At 42.3% G+C, this 18,483-nt stretch overlaps 1 protein-coding gene across 1 annotated transcript in view; it reads right to left on the bottom strand.

The window, feature by feature from the left end:
- ANO4 (anoctamin 4) overlaps positions 1 to 18,483 on the bottom strand; it is a 387,697-nt gene that overhangs the window by 206,267 nt on the left and 162,947 nt on the right. Inside the window, exon 4 of the mRNA XM_090041055.1 lies at positions 13,670 to 13,876. Coding sequence (XP_089897181.1) covers positions 13,670 to 13,876 — 207 coding nt within the window. The remainder of the gene's footprint in view (positions 1 to 13,669; positions 13,877 to 18,483) is intronic.

An 18,483-nucleotide genomic window follows, 5' to 3' on the forward strand; every position in this document is an offset into this window, starting at 1 on the left:
TCTGAGCTAAGTCTATGGATACTGGTTGTTATTTGACTATGTGTAAATTTTGTTCCTCACTTCCATGTACTCAGGAAGAGCAGGTTTTGACAGTAAGGAGCGGGGAAAGAAGTTATTGGAGGGAGAGAGAGCAAGGGGGGTAGCAGTGTAGGGGGATAAATTCAAGGCAAACCTCCAATAATTAGTTTCTATACCTGGATAATGATGACACATTTATAAATTTTCCATATATAGAATCTAATTATTGGGGGTCATCTTATATTCAAGTAAATACGGTACATTTTACAAAAGGATAGTTCCCAAACAGCTGAACAGAGGACATTTTGTGTGGAGCCTGCTCATTGTCAGATTCCAGTTTTCTGACAGCTCCTGGCTGCAGAACCTCCTTTAAAGTGCCAGGAACTTCCAGTGTAAATCCCACTCAAGTCAAAATCTCAGATTACATTTATCATCTAAATAAATGCACCATCCAGAAGGTTTATGTTGAAAATAATGATATTGGCCCCACACCCTGTTCTTATTCAGGCTGTTCTCTCTACGTGAAGAATATAAATATGCGGGGAAAGGAAATGATAGAAGAATACTTGCCAGAAAGAAAAGTGATAGCCTGCCTCAGTTGACTGCCCATTCATGGTACCTGGATGTTTGGCTTCTCTTTGGAACAAGATAGTACCACAGAAATTGTCTTGGCTTTTAACATCTAGCTTCCAAGACCAACTAAGCATCTCTACAAAACAGCTGAAATGCTTGTTAGCTTTCCTTCAGGGTAGTTAAATTACTATCTTAGTACATTTTGGTGTCTGCCAGCCTTGTGTTGTTTTTTCTGTGATGGGGGAGGGAAGGAGAGTGTAGGGAACTTGTTTATTTGCTTTGCCTGTGATAGGTTAGGGCAGGCGTAGGCAACTTTTTTGGCCAGAATGCCAAATAAACCATGTCTACCTTGAAAGGTGCTGGAGTGCTGACATGCTGGACCCCAGAGCAGCTGTTTGCAGCCTCTCAGCTGCAGCCAGCCCATGGAGCCCAGTCTACTTGCAGCAGGGTTTACAGCATTCCAGCTACCTGCTGGGAGCAGCCTGGGCTCTGTGGCTGGCAGCAGCTGCTTAGAGCCCGGGCTGGCGGTGGTGTGCCGAGCACAATGACCTTGTGTGCCATGCTTGGCACACGTGCCGGGGGTTGCTGACCCCTGGGTTATGGTGTCATGTCTTGTGTTGTGTCAGGATTGGCTATAGTTTTACTAAGAGGGTTGATTATGGATTTGTATAAGAAGGTTTGGGTAGGGATGATTCTGCCTCAAACAGGGGGTTGGACTAGATGACCCATGGCAGTCCCTTCTAGTCCTACTTCTCTATGATTCTATGTCTAAGACAAATAGGTGGTATTGGCCAAATTCGACTATCACCAACTTTGCCCTGACTTCTGTGGAGTAGCACTGGAGGACCTGAGAGCTTGGTTTGGACTTCAAATACCTTTTGTGACAAGCTGAGTTTCCCTGGATGGGTGATTGTGCTTGTCACAGGGGGATGGCACAATATGGCCCCGAAGGGGAAAAGGGGTGCCCTGGGACCCGAAATAAGGTGGGGGAGAGAAAGAAGGGAAGAAAGAAAATAATGAGTTCCTTACCTGCAGCCGACAACGTGGGAACGGCAGAAGCGGCAGCGGGACCCACGCGGCTGATTAGCCATGTCTTTTTAAAACTGTGGCCAGCTGTGATCAATAATGATTGGAGCTGGCATGGGGCGATAAAGAATGCCCTGAGGGAAGAGGAGGAGGAGGAGAGCTGGAGACCAGCCAGGAGGGGAGACAAGCCTGAGTCCTTGCCCTGAGGTGAGGGAGAGGCCAGCAGCCAGCTACGAGGCTGGAACACATTCCTCAACTGCGGGAAAGAGTGCGCTGAGGGAAAAGCGGCAGATGCCCAGGTTTGTGGCAGCGGAGCTGGGCACAAGCATCCGGGGACAGAGTCTGGGAATAAGAGATGCCCCGAAGAGAGGGGAACGGAGGAAGACCCAGCAGTCCAGGTGGGAGCAGTATGGACTAGGAGATCACCCCAGAGTCCATCCTGGCAGGGAACCATAATACAAACAGTGGGAGGGGCTGCAGAGTCTTGGATTCTGCCAGGTGGGACCACTCGGCGAGGGACCGAGCGAAGAGGGGAACCAGAGTGCCAGGAAGCAGTCCTGAGTGATTATTAAGAAAACACAGCATCCAGCCAGAGGGATGCTGCAGAGATTTAAGCAAGGAAAGGTTTCTCTCCGGACAGGGAGTCCTGACTTTAATTTGTAAACCTGAGAGACTTACGGGTGGTGTTTTTCTTTCAGGACTTTTTAGCTGAGTAGCCTATGGTTGGAGGTCCATGGGGGGAATCTCAGAAAGAGTCCTGACCAACAGGGTCTAGAGTCAAGCCAAGCCAACGGAGTCGCCACCAAATATCTCTCAGCATCGCAAGGCGAGGAACAGACCTGGGAATCATTAGCAACTCGGCGGGGCTGGGTTTTAGGGTGAGGTGTAGTGGAGGGTGGAGCCTCGCAAAAGATCATCAGCCCTGGGAGTCCCAACCCCGGATAAGTTGAAGTAGTCAGCCTCTCCACTGAAAGTTTCAGCAAAGTCGTGGCAGGCGAGACAGGGGCGGAGACTACCGTTAAGATCAATCTGGAATAGACAATTCCAGGGACAAAGTGGCCAGCAGGCCCGTATGCCAGAGGCCGAGCAGCGTAAGACCTCATGTTCAAGGCCCGCCGGTTGCAGTGCTGTTCAAGATTTTTCTGTAACTTGAGAGCTTTATTTTTCCCCACTCAAAAAAGGAAATTCTTTTCCCTACATATCTAAAAAGCACCTCCTACATATTTGCATAGTTTATAAATAATATGGATAGATAGCACTTTGAAGAAAAGTATCTTAGATTTAAGCCAAAGCATTCTATCATAACTACATTATGCAATATATTACCACAAAGCTGGAAATTGGGTGGATACAGCAAGTTGATGTTATGTTTATATGACTCTTGAAAGTATTTGATATAGTAGACTTTCACCAATTACTACTACATTTTTAGATTGCAGTGGTCCAACTCAAGGCTGGCAAACAATGTCCTGGTTGCGAGACAGAAGTGACAATTTTCATTTGATCTGGCCACAGAAAGCAGACTATAGCTGTGACTAAACTCAAGCACCTGGCTGCAGATAGCTTAAAAATGGCCGATCAGGTGAAAATCTGAAACCTTATTGCATGGTCAGTTGAAGATGTTTCAAAACAAAGTATCTTCTATAATTTCTGTCTGCCTGCCTGCCAGCTTGTTGCTGTTTTCAGAATGGGAGGGAGGAAAGGGAGTAGAAGGAGTTGAGTCTGGGGGTTTTTCATTGTCCACTGGAGGATGAGATGGGTGTACTGGAGCTCCCCCCTGCCGCCGAGGTGGGGATCTCCAGTATGCCCACTTCACCCTCCAGTACTGGCTGGGGAATCCCTAGAACAAGCTCCTCCTGCTCCCTTTCCCCTCTCCCATTCTGAAAAATTTGCAGCCTCACAGGGAGGATGGGGATGCTGGTAGGGGATATGGTGCAGGCTTGCAGCCAGCAGCTGGATTCCCCTCCCTTCTGGAACCAACAGTGCACTTCTGTTTGATCTGGGGGATTGTTGCAACTCAGAACACTTCCTGCAAAGTATTCTCAGTTACAGTGGGGAGCTGCACTTCTGTTTGCACCTTTATGTGCCTGTCATCACAAACAGTAACTAACTAATAATCTTTACTGTGTCCTCTCTGAGTCACATAAAATGAAAAAGATCACACAGAAGAAACTCAGCCTTTTTATGTTATGGGAAGGGCTTTTTTTTCCTCTCCCCCCATGGCAGAGATGTTAAATAAAAAAAATCTGAAGTAGGCTGAAGTCAGATAAAGAACACAACTGATATAATCAATGAGCTATCTCTAGAGAGCTGATTCTTTTGGACTCTTTAAATAAATTGAGAATTGTTTACTATTTCAACTATTTTCAGCTGTCTTAAAACAGCTAAGATAGCATTATGTGCATTGTTATGCCTGTGGCTGGCTAGAGGGGGAGGAACGGTTACATGCTGAAATGTACAGCCCAGAAAGTGTCATTTTTTCTGGGGAATTAACTTTTCACAATTAAATATAGCTATTCTTTACAAGTAATTTTGAAATGACAATCAAAACATTTGAGCAATGTCAGAATGAAATTTTTTCACTTTTTCAGTTATTTTTCTTAGGTTTTTTCAGGCCCAGACATGGGTGATGCATAGGGGGTGCACCTCCTGAAAGTTCCAGCCACAAAACTGGAAGTACTGGCAGAAGTGCACTTCTGGTTTCACTGGTTTCACCACTGGCTTGGCAATTGGCTGCTGCCCACCCCCTCTCTTCCCCTCCCCAGTCAGCGATCTGGTGCCCCCCCAGACTCAGGAAGCACCAATCACCCATGGGCCTAGATACTGTGATAAATACATACTGTATTTACCCAAATCAAAGACAACTATGAATTTAAGATGGCCCTACAATAACTAGATTGTAGACATGGAAAATCTGGTATATTCTATGTCTAGAAACTGGTCATGGGAGGATCATCTTAAATTCATTGCCCCACCCCGCTGCTATAGCAAGGAAAAAAGCAGCAGGGGGGCAGGTGATGGTGGGGCAGGCAGGATGGGAGTTAAGTAGCTTGCTCCCGCCCCTGTTCTTGCTGCCTACCCACCACTTGCCCCCCCCAACCACCTGACCCCCTGCAGTCCCTACGTGTCCCATGCCTGACCACACCTCCTACCCCCCACCTTGCACACCTTCCACCTGACCTGCTGGTACCTGCTCTTCTCTCTGCCACTTACCCCCTCTTCCCACCTGCCTTTGCCCTTCCTCCCCACAGTGCCTACACTCCTGGGCACCCATTCCCCTGTCAATTTGCCCCACTCCCTGACTACCCCCTCTCCTGGCATTGCTACTTACATTCCCCTTGCAGCTCTGGCTTCTATTGGGGCCCCAGATCAACGAAGGGAGCATGGAGCATCTGCTGCCTCCAGCCCCAGCCCAGCCATGCAGCAGCTGTTGCAGTGATGGCAGCTTCAGATCTAGCCCCAGGCCCAACCCCAGAGCCAGGGAAAATGCTGCCTCTCCACTGTGAGGCTGGGTTGGGGCTGGATGCAGCACATGATCTGTGCTTCCTGCCCCCAGCAAGAGTAAAGCCGCAGAAGAAGCCAGAGCTGCAAGAGAGGCAAAGGCTGTGGGGAGCAGAGGCGGTGGGGGCAGCATCTGCTGTTCCAACTCTGACCCTAGGCTCTGGGTTGGAGACAGATTCAGAGCTGGAGCCACTGTCTGGCCCTCCCCACATCTGTACATCTTGCATGGGGAAAAGCCTCTTGTCCTAGATTAAAGTAAATACAATATGTTTTGGTCTGATCAAGTCTGGGCCCAAAATTTCACCCTGCTATACTCACAACAGTAATTGAACCATCACAAAAGTAGCCATGGAGAAGCACATGATTTCCTACTTTCAATATTTATCAGATAGTATAATCTTCCCATATTTCAAGAAATGGATCACTGTCAGATTTAAGAACTAACTGAAAAAATTGCATCTGCTACTGTTCACTGCAAAAATAAGCCACATTAATTATTCTATATGTTTGGATAATGATGACTGTAGGCTAAATAGTAATATTTAATTAAGTAATAATATTTCTGAGCTGTTCTGTGTTCCAGATGGAAAATAAGTCTGGAAGCTAGATGGACCAGAGAATTTAACTAATTTCTTTTTACTCTTATTTACATACAACAGTACAACTAATTCTTCTCTGATTTAGCTTCTTTTTTCTTGGCTTGTCAGTGTTCTTGCTAAAATGTACTCCATCTCATACTTGGGTCTCTTTACCTACTGCATAAATTTGCAACTTGTTTTTGAATGAAAAAATCAGTCCATTTGGCAATTACTTTTTACAGGGCTAGGACTTGTTTGCCAATAAGGCCGAAACAAAAATAATTCCAGGAAAAAAAACCCCAGCGCTGGCTGAATATGTTGTCTTATTGCTAGTGGTAGGGAGTAAGAGCTGAAGGAGAAACCTGTGCACCACTGCTACTGTCCCCTGCCAGGCCTGACATCTTACACAGCCACAGCCTGCAGCTGGAGTAGGGCAAGAGAGACTCTGGGGCTCTTCTGGTGCCCAGATGAGCTGGGGATAATGGTGGCAGCAGCAGAAGGGAGGTGCAACCACACCACCATACCCCCTGGATCTGCTTCTGAGTTGACTGTATCAAGGGTGAATAGTGTGCCATAATAGACAGTCTCCAGTCCATGAATAATTTATTTAACAAAATGTTACCTTAAGATAACCTTCATGAGATTCTAGACTTCTTTTACAAAACCAATTGCACAAAACCATATGATACCTTAGTAGAATTGGTATTGCAACACATAAATGGGAATTCATCAGGCTCGTTCCCACATAGAATATCAGCAGCTAACTTGTGTTGGAAGACCAACCTATGCTGTGTCAGCTGAGAATGGGAGAAGCTTTCAGGATGGATGAAGGGCCCTATTATTCCCCACCCTCTCAGCTTATTCTTGGGACAGTTTAACTGGACTGGACACTAAGAATCTTTAGGCCTGATTCCCATTTACATTAAAAAACTTTCCTACCATTCTGGCAGGGCAAAGGGCATAAAGTAGGTGTAACTGATGGCCCCTAAGATTTTTTTCAGTCTCACCAAATACATGGTTACTTCATTATGGCCTTCAGTGTTTTTCTGAATCAGGGCTCAAGAACAGTAGTACATTGCACTGGTGCTGCTCTGTGCCAAATGCTCCAAATAATACAACTCTCTAATTACAAATACTCAGTTGTGATCCCCAGTATGCCTGCTACTATATTCCTTTCCTGGGTGCAGCACACTCCTTGAGTGTACCAGTCATCTTTTAGGGATGGGTCCTGCCTCCTTTGTAGAAAAAATTCTCCCTGATCTCACCCTAGTCAGGATATACAATGAGGAGAGAGGTTTCTTGTGAAGTCCCCTTTGTTGTCTAAGGTGGCTAGCCCTTCCACATAGCTGTTAGAGAACAAACTCCACTATGTTCCACTCCGTGCATCAACAACTAAAAGGGCATCTGAACTGGGATCCCAGAGACTTCATTTTTTGGTACAATTAGAGAAAACACAGCTCTTGCTTTACTAATATATTTCTCTGATATCAGCTGTGATGTTGATTTTCATGTATTCTTTTGTATTTACTTTCTGGACACAAAGGAGAATTACAAATTTCCTGTAGGTTTTGACAGGCCGTTACACTTATTTATTTTATATTTGCACTTTTGTTACTGAAAGATTTTTTTTAATGAAATAACAGCTTATTTTTAAGATAAGTAGGCAATTAGAAAATTACTTTGCAATTACTGTAAAAGAGAAAATTTGTGATGGAAATCAGTGACACATTATAAAGAACCTAGTCATGTTCCTGGCAGAATTTCTTTTTGATTTTAACTACAACTTAGAAGAAAGCAAGAGCTATTTTGGTCAGTCTCCTGAAAGACAATCCTGATGAAACCTCTTTTTAGCTTTTACAAAACATGTTTTCTATTGAAAATGGACTTTTATAGTTTAAATATGTAATTCTGAGTTTCTCACAAGAATCGCATTGCTAAGAAAAATCCACAGTTATGAATCCAGCAGTACAGGAAGACAATGACTGAGTGTTCCCAATCATCCTGATTCCCTCTTGAATGATGCGATATTTTCTTAAATGGAGCAGTTCATTGTTTGCTTAGAAACATAACAAATCTCTTCTCAAAATGTTCTTCAGCCCAACCTACAGTGAATGTTTCCAATAGTTTTAGATAACAGACTATCACTTCAGTTTTATGCTGGATGATAAGTATTTGTGTCCAAGTTATGTTTTATGGTTTGAACTACTAAAATATTGACCAGGGATTCTCCTATGGGACACAGATGGGGAAGCTCTAGATATAACCAGCACAAGGTATTTTAAAAAAACTTTCTAATAGAAATGGAGGAATTAAAATATGTCTGTGAATATTAATTCAAATGTTGAAATGATTTCACTGAGCCCCTCAAGCATGTACTTTCTGGGAGTCATTGTGTAAAGTTTAGCAGCAGAGACTTTCACAGAAACCAATTTTTAAATGCACATTTTCAGGAATTTTTACCAGAAGCATTCCTCCCATAAGTAAATAGAGACAAGAGCATGTGGCTTATCAGACAATCAATTGCATTTAAGCAAACCAAAACATCTGCTGAATATTCACAATCAATTATGAACAATGAATAAATCTGAAAAGCTTGTTTATGAACATTCTGTGAACAGAAAAAGAAGGCTAGGTTTGTTGAATCATTTTGAAGTACTTCCTCAGCTCTAACAACTAGCAATAAAGCAGTAACTAAAGGACACTGAACTGAGTTGATAGATTAGGGACAGAAATTACACATAAACTGGTATAAATGATCAGAAACTGCTTAAAATTTGTAGCACAACAGAAGTCTAACACACGTCAACATCTTTCAAAATAGCTGAAACTTGTTTAAGATAAATCTGGATGGATGTAGTATCAGACTTAACAGATTTAGGTGAAACTGATTTATTGAACTTCTATCCCAGACGTCCTCCAGATTCAAGTTAACTCACAGTCCCCCAGCACTCCACCATGTTTTTCACCTTCCCTGGAAACTTCCCCATGCAGGGTGGGCAGGTTAGCCTTGACTCAAGCTGTCTGCTCCAGCAGAGCAGGGAGGCGTTCTGTAGTGCCCCCCAGCTTCTGGCCTGGGCCACTGCAGGCATGTGGCCACATTTCTGGAATTAGAGGTAAATGTCTGTTCACTTGCTTATCAGTTCAACCTATGCAGCTTGGACTAACCTGTGAAGATTGAACTGATTCAGCCCTGGGCTTCTTAACTTTCTGTACTTAGCCATAAAGTACACAATCCCTTTTAAAATTTGGGTGGTTTTTTTGCTCATTTTTTGACTGCCACAATTGCTAACATTACACATTTTTCAGGGCCTCCTAAAATCAATGGTTCTACCAAACAATTCCACTACCTCTTTTTTCTTATTTCATGCCTTGCAACTAAAAGAATTAATGAAAGTGAACCAATTCACTGAACCATACAAAACAAAAACAGCTTCCTAAAAATCAGAGAAAGCATGCCCAAGGCAATCTGCATTTTTCTTCAATTTCTTTCTAACTTCTCTGTCTTCTACTATTTGCAATAAACAGTAGGAGTTTGACAAAAAGACTGTAAGTGAATTATAACAGGCATACTAAACTTCTGTTTGCATGAAAGGAATTAGTGAGTTATTCAATAGGTGTTCCTGTTGAATAACACGAATGAGCTTACATGCGATCTGTTTGGTATAGAAAAAAAAATCCAACCTAACATTTTACTTTGCTTTGACTTTTGGGGAAGATTGTTAATCTTTTAAACATAAATACACCACTTAAGTAGTTCTTAGTCTTCTGGATTAAAGAAGACCCACATTCATTAAATTCTGTAAAAAAAAAGCCAAAAAAAACTTTCAAAGACAAAGTCCCACAAAGGTAAAAGAAAAAGTATAATCTGTGTTTTGCTAGGAAAGATTACATAAACTTATCCTGGAAAATCATTGCCGGATTAATGTGCAATAACTCCATGAATTTCTGTGCATATTGATTTTCCTTTATGTACTAAATAAAATACATGTTTTAAAAGTTAAGTGGGATGTTTATAAAAAATGTCCATTTGACAGATTGGAAACTGAAATTCTGTTCATTGATGGGAACAGCATAAATATCAGCAATGTGAGCTCATTTTTGTTTCAAATTTGCCTTTGCGCTGGCACAGCAAGTGGAAAATTTAGCCTCCATGTTTTTTCAATCCTTGGACCTCATCCTGAGACAGTTTGTATAGGTGCTAATCAGAACAAGTTGTGCTAAGTTTGTTTATACTAAAAACAAGCTCACTGGACCTTGGACAGTTTACAACAGCTGACAACCTGACCTAGTTGCTTTGAGTCCAATACCCTATCCGCTACGATATACCCTTTCCTAAATATGGTTGTATACTTTTCCAGAAATTAGAAAACTTTCCCAATCCAGCTGCAGCTTCAGAATGGAAATGAAGTCCATATAGTACTACATTCCAGGTTTGACTAGTACAGACAAGTTGCACTAATTTAAAGATATAATATAACAGCAATTTAATTAAAACAGCCAGTTTCTTTCATTCATTCCTTAGCTAAACTGATACAGACTCAGGGCTCTCGGTACTTAAAAATGCCTGGAGAGTGTGTAAACAGTTGGAAAACCAACAAGGTAACCCAGAAGTTATCTCTGCTGTCACTTTGTATCTCTCCATTTGATCAAAGGGAAGCAGAATGTGAGATGAGGTGTGCAGAAAGAGATGGATCGAGACCACCAGAAATAGACACAGAAGAAGAAGGGCAATTGTAAACAAAACACTCTACAGGTTACATATAATTGTATTACAGTAGCCATTGGTGTGAGGAGCTTAGTTTAAAGGCAGTTACTAAAATAGTGAATTTTTTGCCACCCCCTCAAGTAAAATGATGACTTTTTGGTATAGAAATAACAATACCCAGAGGGATAGTCAGTATAAGCCATCCATTTGCAGCAGCTTGGAATTGGGAGGGGAAAAAACTAGAAAGAAAGACTACCTGGCAAGGGAATGATAGAGATAAAGTCTGACCACACTTAAAAAAAAATGAATAATGTTTCCTGACTAGAGTTTAGGTTCCTATTATACAGTAGTGTCACTAAGGGTCAGGGGGAAGGATGAATGGGGCAGCAGCCTCAGGGTGCCAACTCTGGAGGGGGAGTGCAAAAATAGCAGCTACTGTGCTCTGCCCTGCCCCTCCCTGACCACTGCCAGCAGCCTGACTGCAGCCCTGTGCAGTTCTGCCACTACTTAGGGTACAGAACTGTCCAGTTACGTCTGTTATTACATGTAGCCAAATAATAATAATAGTGGAAAAAAAGCTCAATTGATATATAAGAAGTGTTTATCAACAAAATGTGCTTTTTTGGGAAGCAAGAGAAATGACAGTGAAATGACTTTGGGTATTGAAAACAGTAGCAGTTTGCTGTCAGAGAAAGAAAATACATTTCCTTTTTAATCTATCAGTTAATTAAAAGAGTAATTTTTTCCTACACTCTCACTTCAATAATTGATAAGAGCTGGATACACCTTTTTAAGTTCTCATAGCACCACTCTATATCTATTAATACCCATCTCTTCACATTTTAATAGCTTTTAGCTTAGCAAAAAAAAAAGGCAGAATACAAGGCAAACTTTTCTAACAATGAGATCAATCTGACTGTGTGAATAAACCTCAAGAGAAGGAACTAGCCAATGATTTGAGTTATTTAAAATCAGACTGAAGAAAAAACTTGAGAATATATGGTATGTGACAACTCTGGCATGGCAGAAGCATAGTATGAAAACATAATATTTTTATCTAGATCATTCCTTGTATTAATATAAATAAGAACCTTTTCTATTCTCCACCACTACCCCATTTCTCATCTATGGCTTTGAATACAATTAATCAATTGGTTTAAAAAGTGTTTAACTAGTTATTTATAGCACTAAGGAAATCAACAATTAAGTTGTAATTTAGTATGAATTAATAAAACAGCTTTTCAACTTTTGTAGAGGAGAAGTTATTATAATTGCATGAACACAAAACTCTTGGAATTAAGTTATTTAACTCATATGGAGAGCTAAATTTCTGAACTACAACAGAAAATTTAAGTTCCAAATTACAATACCATAGTTTTATTGTGGAACTGAAAAAAGCAATACTGTCTATTAGTACAGATTCAGGACCTGCAAAGCTTTATGAAGCTGGAATTCACATTAGCTTCAGAGAAGTTCAGTGCCCTAAACTGGACAGCCTATTATTCTACAAAGGCTACTAATGAACTAGGTTTTTAATAGTTCAGTGGTTTTCAACCTGTGGTTGAACAACCCCTGGGAGTCCACGGACTATGTCTAATGGGTCTATGAAAGATGACTATGATCGATCACTATGATTACGGTATGAGAAAACCCACATTTACAATTCAAAAGGGTCCGCATCTCCATTTGACCTCCATTCAAAAATGTTTAGGGGTCCCCAAATGAAAAAAAGGTTGAAAACAACTATAACAGTGGAACATAACTAATTCCATATTTTTTATAGGACGCTAGATTCCTCCAAAAAGTGTCATTCAAAGTCTCATACTTAATGGCCCCCATTCAGGAAGGAGCACTATGACATAGACTTTAGTTCTGAAGGAGCATTTTCCCAAATCAGGATCAATATTTGTTGTTTATGTCTTACGTATACCAGTCGATATTAAGATATAAGTAAATGGATGACAGAAGAGATCGGTACGAAAATAAATAGTGTTCATACTACGTATATGTTGATGATAATTACATAAAGCCTGTATTTCACAACACTTCATAAATTTCAAAAAAATATTATCAATTAATATTATGCTGCAGTTCAAGGACCTAATACAAGTACATTGTTTCAGTAGTAACTTATGCATTTCAACAGGATGGAAAAATAGATAGAACCTTAAAATAAAGAACCAAGAAATGAACAGAGACAAACAATATGCAAGGATATGTGTTACTATAACACTTTAATTAACAAATGCTTAGAGAGATTTCCATATCTAGTGATGAAACTTTGTTAGCAACGTCATCATCTGAAACTCACAGCAATAAAAGCTGTATACCAACTTAGTTCATAACCATTTTGCAGTAAGTGTACTGCATTTACTAAATATTTGGAAAGATTATGTCTATGTAACACACAAGGGATTGCATATGGAATTGTCCTTATTTCACACACAATTCCTTACAGTTTGGGAGAGTAGATTCCATTTACTTATGTACTGCAGCAATGTTCTTTTTAAGTTTAGAACAACTAAGTTTTTGAAGTCTTTAATTATGAGAGCCAACTAAATGCTACCTTATTAGTTCACAGTCCTGATCTCCACTTATTTTTTGCAAAGAAAATAAAAGTTCAAGTTTCCTCAGATAGAATATCTGAAGAAACACTACATAGATATAGATATAGAGATCTTATTTTGGTATAAGAACGGTTTTTCTGTTGACTGCATGTTAAATGTTAAAAAACAGATCTAGAAATTAGCTTAAAAATAATTCAATATGTTAGGTAGGAATTGAGGGCTTCCAGGAGACGGTTAAAAAGGGTTTCATTTTGCTATCCAGTTAGTATGTTGTGTAAAGTGCTCCTTCTGTCCTTAAGACTCTTCCAGTCTACAACAAGCTTTCATTATCAACTAAAAAATACTTCCAGGGTGGATTCTTGAGTTGTAGAGCGATGCCTACAGAACTTCAGTGTCGTGTCTAACCCAAGTTAAGCCTATATAAAGCAGCATTCTCCAGCAAAAGGCCAAAGCAGATGGCAGTGTTTTGGATATTATTTAAAAATAATCACCTAGCTGTCCCAACTCTTGCTTTTTCTGATATCCAAAATAGGTGTAAACAAGCACACCAAAAACAGGCAGAATGAACATCAATCTATTGATACTTTGATCAATATATTGATTTCCCATGCAAGCATGATCTGATATTATGAACACAAAGTTTGTAGCAAATGCCAGGCTGTAAACCAAACTGAAAAGTGTTGTCTAACCAAATTTGTTACCTGGCTGATGGATTTTTGTTTTCCCATTAGTGACTGCTGATATACCAGTTCCATAAGATGAGGCTTCCATTTTTATTGACCTTCTGACTTGTGGGAGCGACGAATGCCTAACCACAGGCAGACGCTGTGATACTGAATGGCTTGCCGCACTTCTCCTCTGATAGACTGGAACACACTTTTCAGCCCCATGAATAGATAAACTTATACCTGGACCAGAATGAGAAATAGCACTGTTAGATACAGAAGACTGGCTCAAAATAATATACAAAATTGGCACAATTTAAAAGGGAGCAGTAACAGCTGTCTTGAAAAGTACACAGGCATGAATTTTGTGTGAAAATGAAAAACTTTCCAAAGATTCAGGGAGCTTTGAATCAATTCAAATGTTTTTATTGGTCCCCTGATTCGATTCGGATTTGGAGATTTGGCCACTGAATTGGGTCAAATTTCCTCCGAATCGAATCAGCATCCAAAGCTTTGCACAGCCTTACTAAATATGATTCAGTCTTCCAACCTCTTTGGCAGACCTACATTCCAGCCATCCATACAGTGGATACCACAAGCAGATGATTTTCCAATTAATAGAAAAAATCTCCACTTTACCTACACACTGTCATTTGTACCTATGACTAAACTATGCTTGTGTGTGTGTGTGTGTGTGTGTGTGTGTGTGTGTGTGTGTGTGTGTAAAATACTGAATGTTATAACAAAACCTTATCCTGCTTGTTGGACAATTTTCAGTTTTTATCTTGGAAATAAGTAAAAAAAATGGTGCTGATGCAGCCGGGATGAGCACCACAGAAAAGGCACTGATAAGTTAGATATTTTCTTGCACTGGCACTACAGATAACAAATCTGCATATGGTGCTTTGTCATGCAAGGTAAGACGATTTCAACTGTGTTGAAAGCTGCAGTTTAGGACAAAACTGAAAGTATTCCTGTTTGAGTTCTCTACTGACATTTTCCAGGAACAGTTTAGTTTTTGTTGCTTTATATACACTTTTTTGTGAAGTAAGACACACATTTTTATTAAAAAGCCCAGCACCATAGTGCTTCACTCAGCTGCTCATGTTGTTGAGGTTCTTTGAATAGTGGGTGACTCGACATCTGTATATGTACGCAGATTCCACACAAGCCATCCGAGAAGGAGAGACAGGTTCTTCCACAATATACTGCAAACTAAGTCATAAAGCAGTTCCAAGACACTAAAGCTCTAAGACTCCTGAGCTGCGCTCATAGAACTCCCAGCACTGAACACACATTGACCACAGAAACCATAATTCCAGTGTGCATGCAGCCATGACTGCCGTTCTTATCTGGGGTTGTGGCAAACCCAAACAAACACAGCAGAATACATTAGTTTTCTTGCAGGGCAGTCCTGTGGTGGCTTAAGCCACTAGGCTCAGATTTCTTTACCTTAGCAGAACAGCCTGCAGCAGTATGAGTTATAAGCAAGATCTGAAATTTCTCCTTTAGTATTGCAGGACAAACTTCTGCTTTAGCCAAAGGACTAAATCCTTTGGGGCTTATCACAGCAAGCTGATAGCAAGACAACTTGCCACCAGACAAAGATCTGTCGTTACATTAAATAGCATCCCAAGATGTAGTGTGTCTCTGAGACGTTTTCCATTTGAGAAACAGAATATTTCATTTTGTGAAAAAATTCTGTAACATTTGGGCCTTTAAGCATCATATTCATCTCATCACTAGCTCTCCTTCTCCTTCAGGCAAAAAAAAAAAGTCTTGTTTTCTGTAGAAGGTCCCAGTAACCTTTTAATAACTTAAGGCTGGTCCTGTTCTGCCTGGATCTCCACCTGTTTTCCTTCTGTACTCACTTGCCACACCTTTGATGGTAAGAAGAATATAATGGAAAAAGAAAGCACTTTTTGGGAGGTGTGATCTTTTGCCTTACTTCAAACAAGGTAGAAACACCCAACCTCTTCCAGGGCTCCTCCATCCCCCATGCTTTGCCCATACCATGCCATGGATGGTGATTGATGGAAATGCTGGTCAATTTTTACCCTCAGAGGGTGTGTCCAGATGAGCACGGACATGCCTTTTGCCCGCCACAAATGTTCCCTGTGCTACAAACTTGCAGTGCGGGGAGAAAATTAGACCCCTGGATATCCAGGGGGCTAGAAAAATCAAAGTTTAAAGAAGCGGGGCAGAGGCAATCAGAGGCTGGGTCCTCCATGGAGATGCTTGGACTGCCAGAGCATCTCGATGGTTGGCCCCTCACCCTGGTGCTGAAACACCAGGGCTCCAGTGCTGGTGAGTAAGGGGTCAGGGGGGCTAGAGGAGGGGACCATAGGGGATCCCCAACGGCCCCCCCCCACTCCCCCAGCCCCCCCAACCCTGCCCTGGCCGGCCCCTCCCCCTGCCAGCTCCCCGAGGTCCCTGACACCTGTCCTGGCTGGCCCCTCCCCCCACAAGCCTTGCAAGGCCCCCAACCCCTGCCATGGCCGTCCCCTCCCCCCGCCAGCCCCCCCGAGGCCCCTGACCCCTGCCGAGGCTGGCCCTTCCCCCTGCCAGCCCCCCCAAGGCCGCCAGACCCTGCCTTGGCTGGCCCCAGCCCCCCCACAAGGCCCCTGACTCCTGCCATGGCTGGTCGCATCCCCCCAAACCCCCCCGATCCCTGCTCCACCATCTCATAGTTTAACCCCCCCGTCACTTACCTGCAGTCTTGCTGCTGTCTGGCTGACTAGGGCCCCACCTGCACAGTGTGGGACAGGGTGACAGCAATATGCCACACATAGGCCAACCCTGCAACCACAGTCCACTGGCAGCTGGCCCAGAGAGGCAGATGCCTCTACTGGCTGTGCAGTCCCCATCTGGGTCTGGCAGGTGTGCAGCAGGTCACAGCCAGGCTGCAGCCCCCACTGCAAGACTGCTACAGTGGGTAGAGGGCACAGGGAACTGTCAGGGCTGCTTCAGCAGTCCAGCTGGCACAAGGGCTGGGCCCCAGAAGCACCTGAGAGCTAGTAGCTCTGAGCTTACTTGCCAGGGTGGCTTTTTATACTGCTGAGGCCAAGACAGGGTATCTTTTTATACTGCTGGGGACAGCACAGGTACTGACCCCGGGCTCTAGCCCCCCTTGGCTACAGATCAAGGAAAAGCCACGCAGGGTTATTTTGCCCCAAGTGGCACAATTTGCTCCAAACCAAAGTGTGTGTTCGAGCATGTGTGCTGAAGCAAAAAGCCCCTGCTCAAATTTGCACTGCTTCTATTTGAGCTGCTGCAAGTGCACGTGCTTGCATGTGTGGACGTGCCCAGAGTGTCTATCCACACTCAAGAGAAGAATCAGCGTTTTAACTGGCTGTACCATTAACACCAGATATTGCTTGTGTAGAGTATCACCAATTCCTAGGCTCATGTACAGCGCCTGAGATGCGTGCTCTTATTTCCTAAGTCAAACTGTCTGGTACCCACACACAGGGTCCCTATCAATTTACAATATCGCTTTGACATAGTCACTGCTTAGTTAGGCATCTTTATTCCCTGATGCACAGCTTAAAAGTTCATTCGCATTCACAACTGCAGGGAAGTCTACCAAGTCTCCTATCCCCACTTCCCATCCATCCCCATCGTCTTGTGCTGCTTTCACAAGATCATCCCTACTAATGGGAGCATTACGCTCTTTCTTTGTCTTAGGTAAATTAGCTGTCAGCCACCACATGCACCGGGATGTTGCTTCTACTCCGTGTTCAAAGATCTCAAGCCAAATCTTCTTCTGAGATAAGTTTCACTTTCCCTTTTCCTCCAAAGGAGATTCAGCTAACTCCCTGCCTGAGAGCCAAGTCAACTGCTGCACCTCTGTGCAGCCCACACAAGCTGAAGCTCCTCTGTGCATCTCCTCTCTGGGGCAATGACCTTCTAGACCACATGATTTTAACTTCCAGTTCATGGACCAGAGCCAATAAAGATCGGCTTCATTTTTGTATGGGATCTCACTGTAAATCTCTGGCAATAAATAAAGACCCCAGGATTTGAGATCCATTACTTTAATATCATCACTCCTTTCAGGTATTTAAGCCCTCCCTACCAATAGTTGATGTCAGCTCCCCTCCTTGAAACAGGGTTTTCGGACTTCCTATTACACTTTCAAATCTCTGTACAGCCCCATTCTAATCTGTACCTTTACCTTGAGTTGTGCATGCAAGCTGTTTCATTTCTTAAGTAGCTGCTTTTACTGTTGCCTTTTCTTCCTTTCTCCATTCCTTTATTTGAGTCTTCTTTCATAATGTGAGTGGAACAGATCCATGTAAGCCAAGGCAACTGTGTGTCTTTGCTGTGCAGCTTGGTAACGATGATATTTGGAGTATATGTCACTCTTGGCTCTCCAGCCATACTCTACCTATGTCTTTATATTGCAAACTTTTAAAGGCAATTATTTCATTTTATCTTTAGTATGCTTTACACTTCTTGTAAGATTGCTTGTAAGCTTATGGTACTATGTATGCAATAACAGCGCACAATAAAACATTGTACTATGAGAAAATTAAATATGCAGTTACACAAGTTAAGGTCAGGAAGTGACAGAGCCAAAAAGATGCAGCTAAAACAGAAAACATGGGGAGGAAATACATAAAAAGAAAGAAAATTTCATGGACTGCCTAAAGATTAAAGGAGCTTTTATAACAAGATGATATTCATTCTGTTATGTTAGTACTTGCTACACTGAAAAAGCTAATGCATGGCATTCCATTAAAAAATCCAAGGAGTCTGACCGAAGTTTGCTTCATTTGTGTCTGATGTCAAATGGATCAGCATTACTTAACATGCATTCCTAGATGACAGAAAAACTGCCTCCAACT

This window comes from Crocodylus siamensis, chromosome 4 (assembly GCF_052110815.1).
Source record: "Crocodylus siamensis isolate JL-2025a chromosome 4, ASM5211081v1, whole genome shotgun sequence".
NCBI classification, from domain to species: Eukaryota; Metazoa; Chordata; order Crocodylia; family Crocodylidae; genus Crocodylus; species Crocodylus siamensis.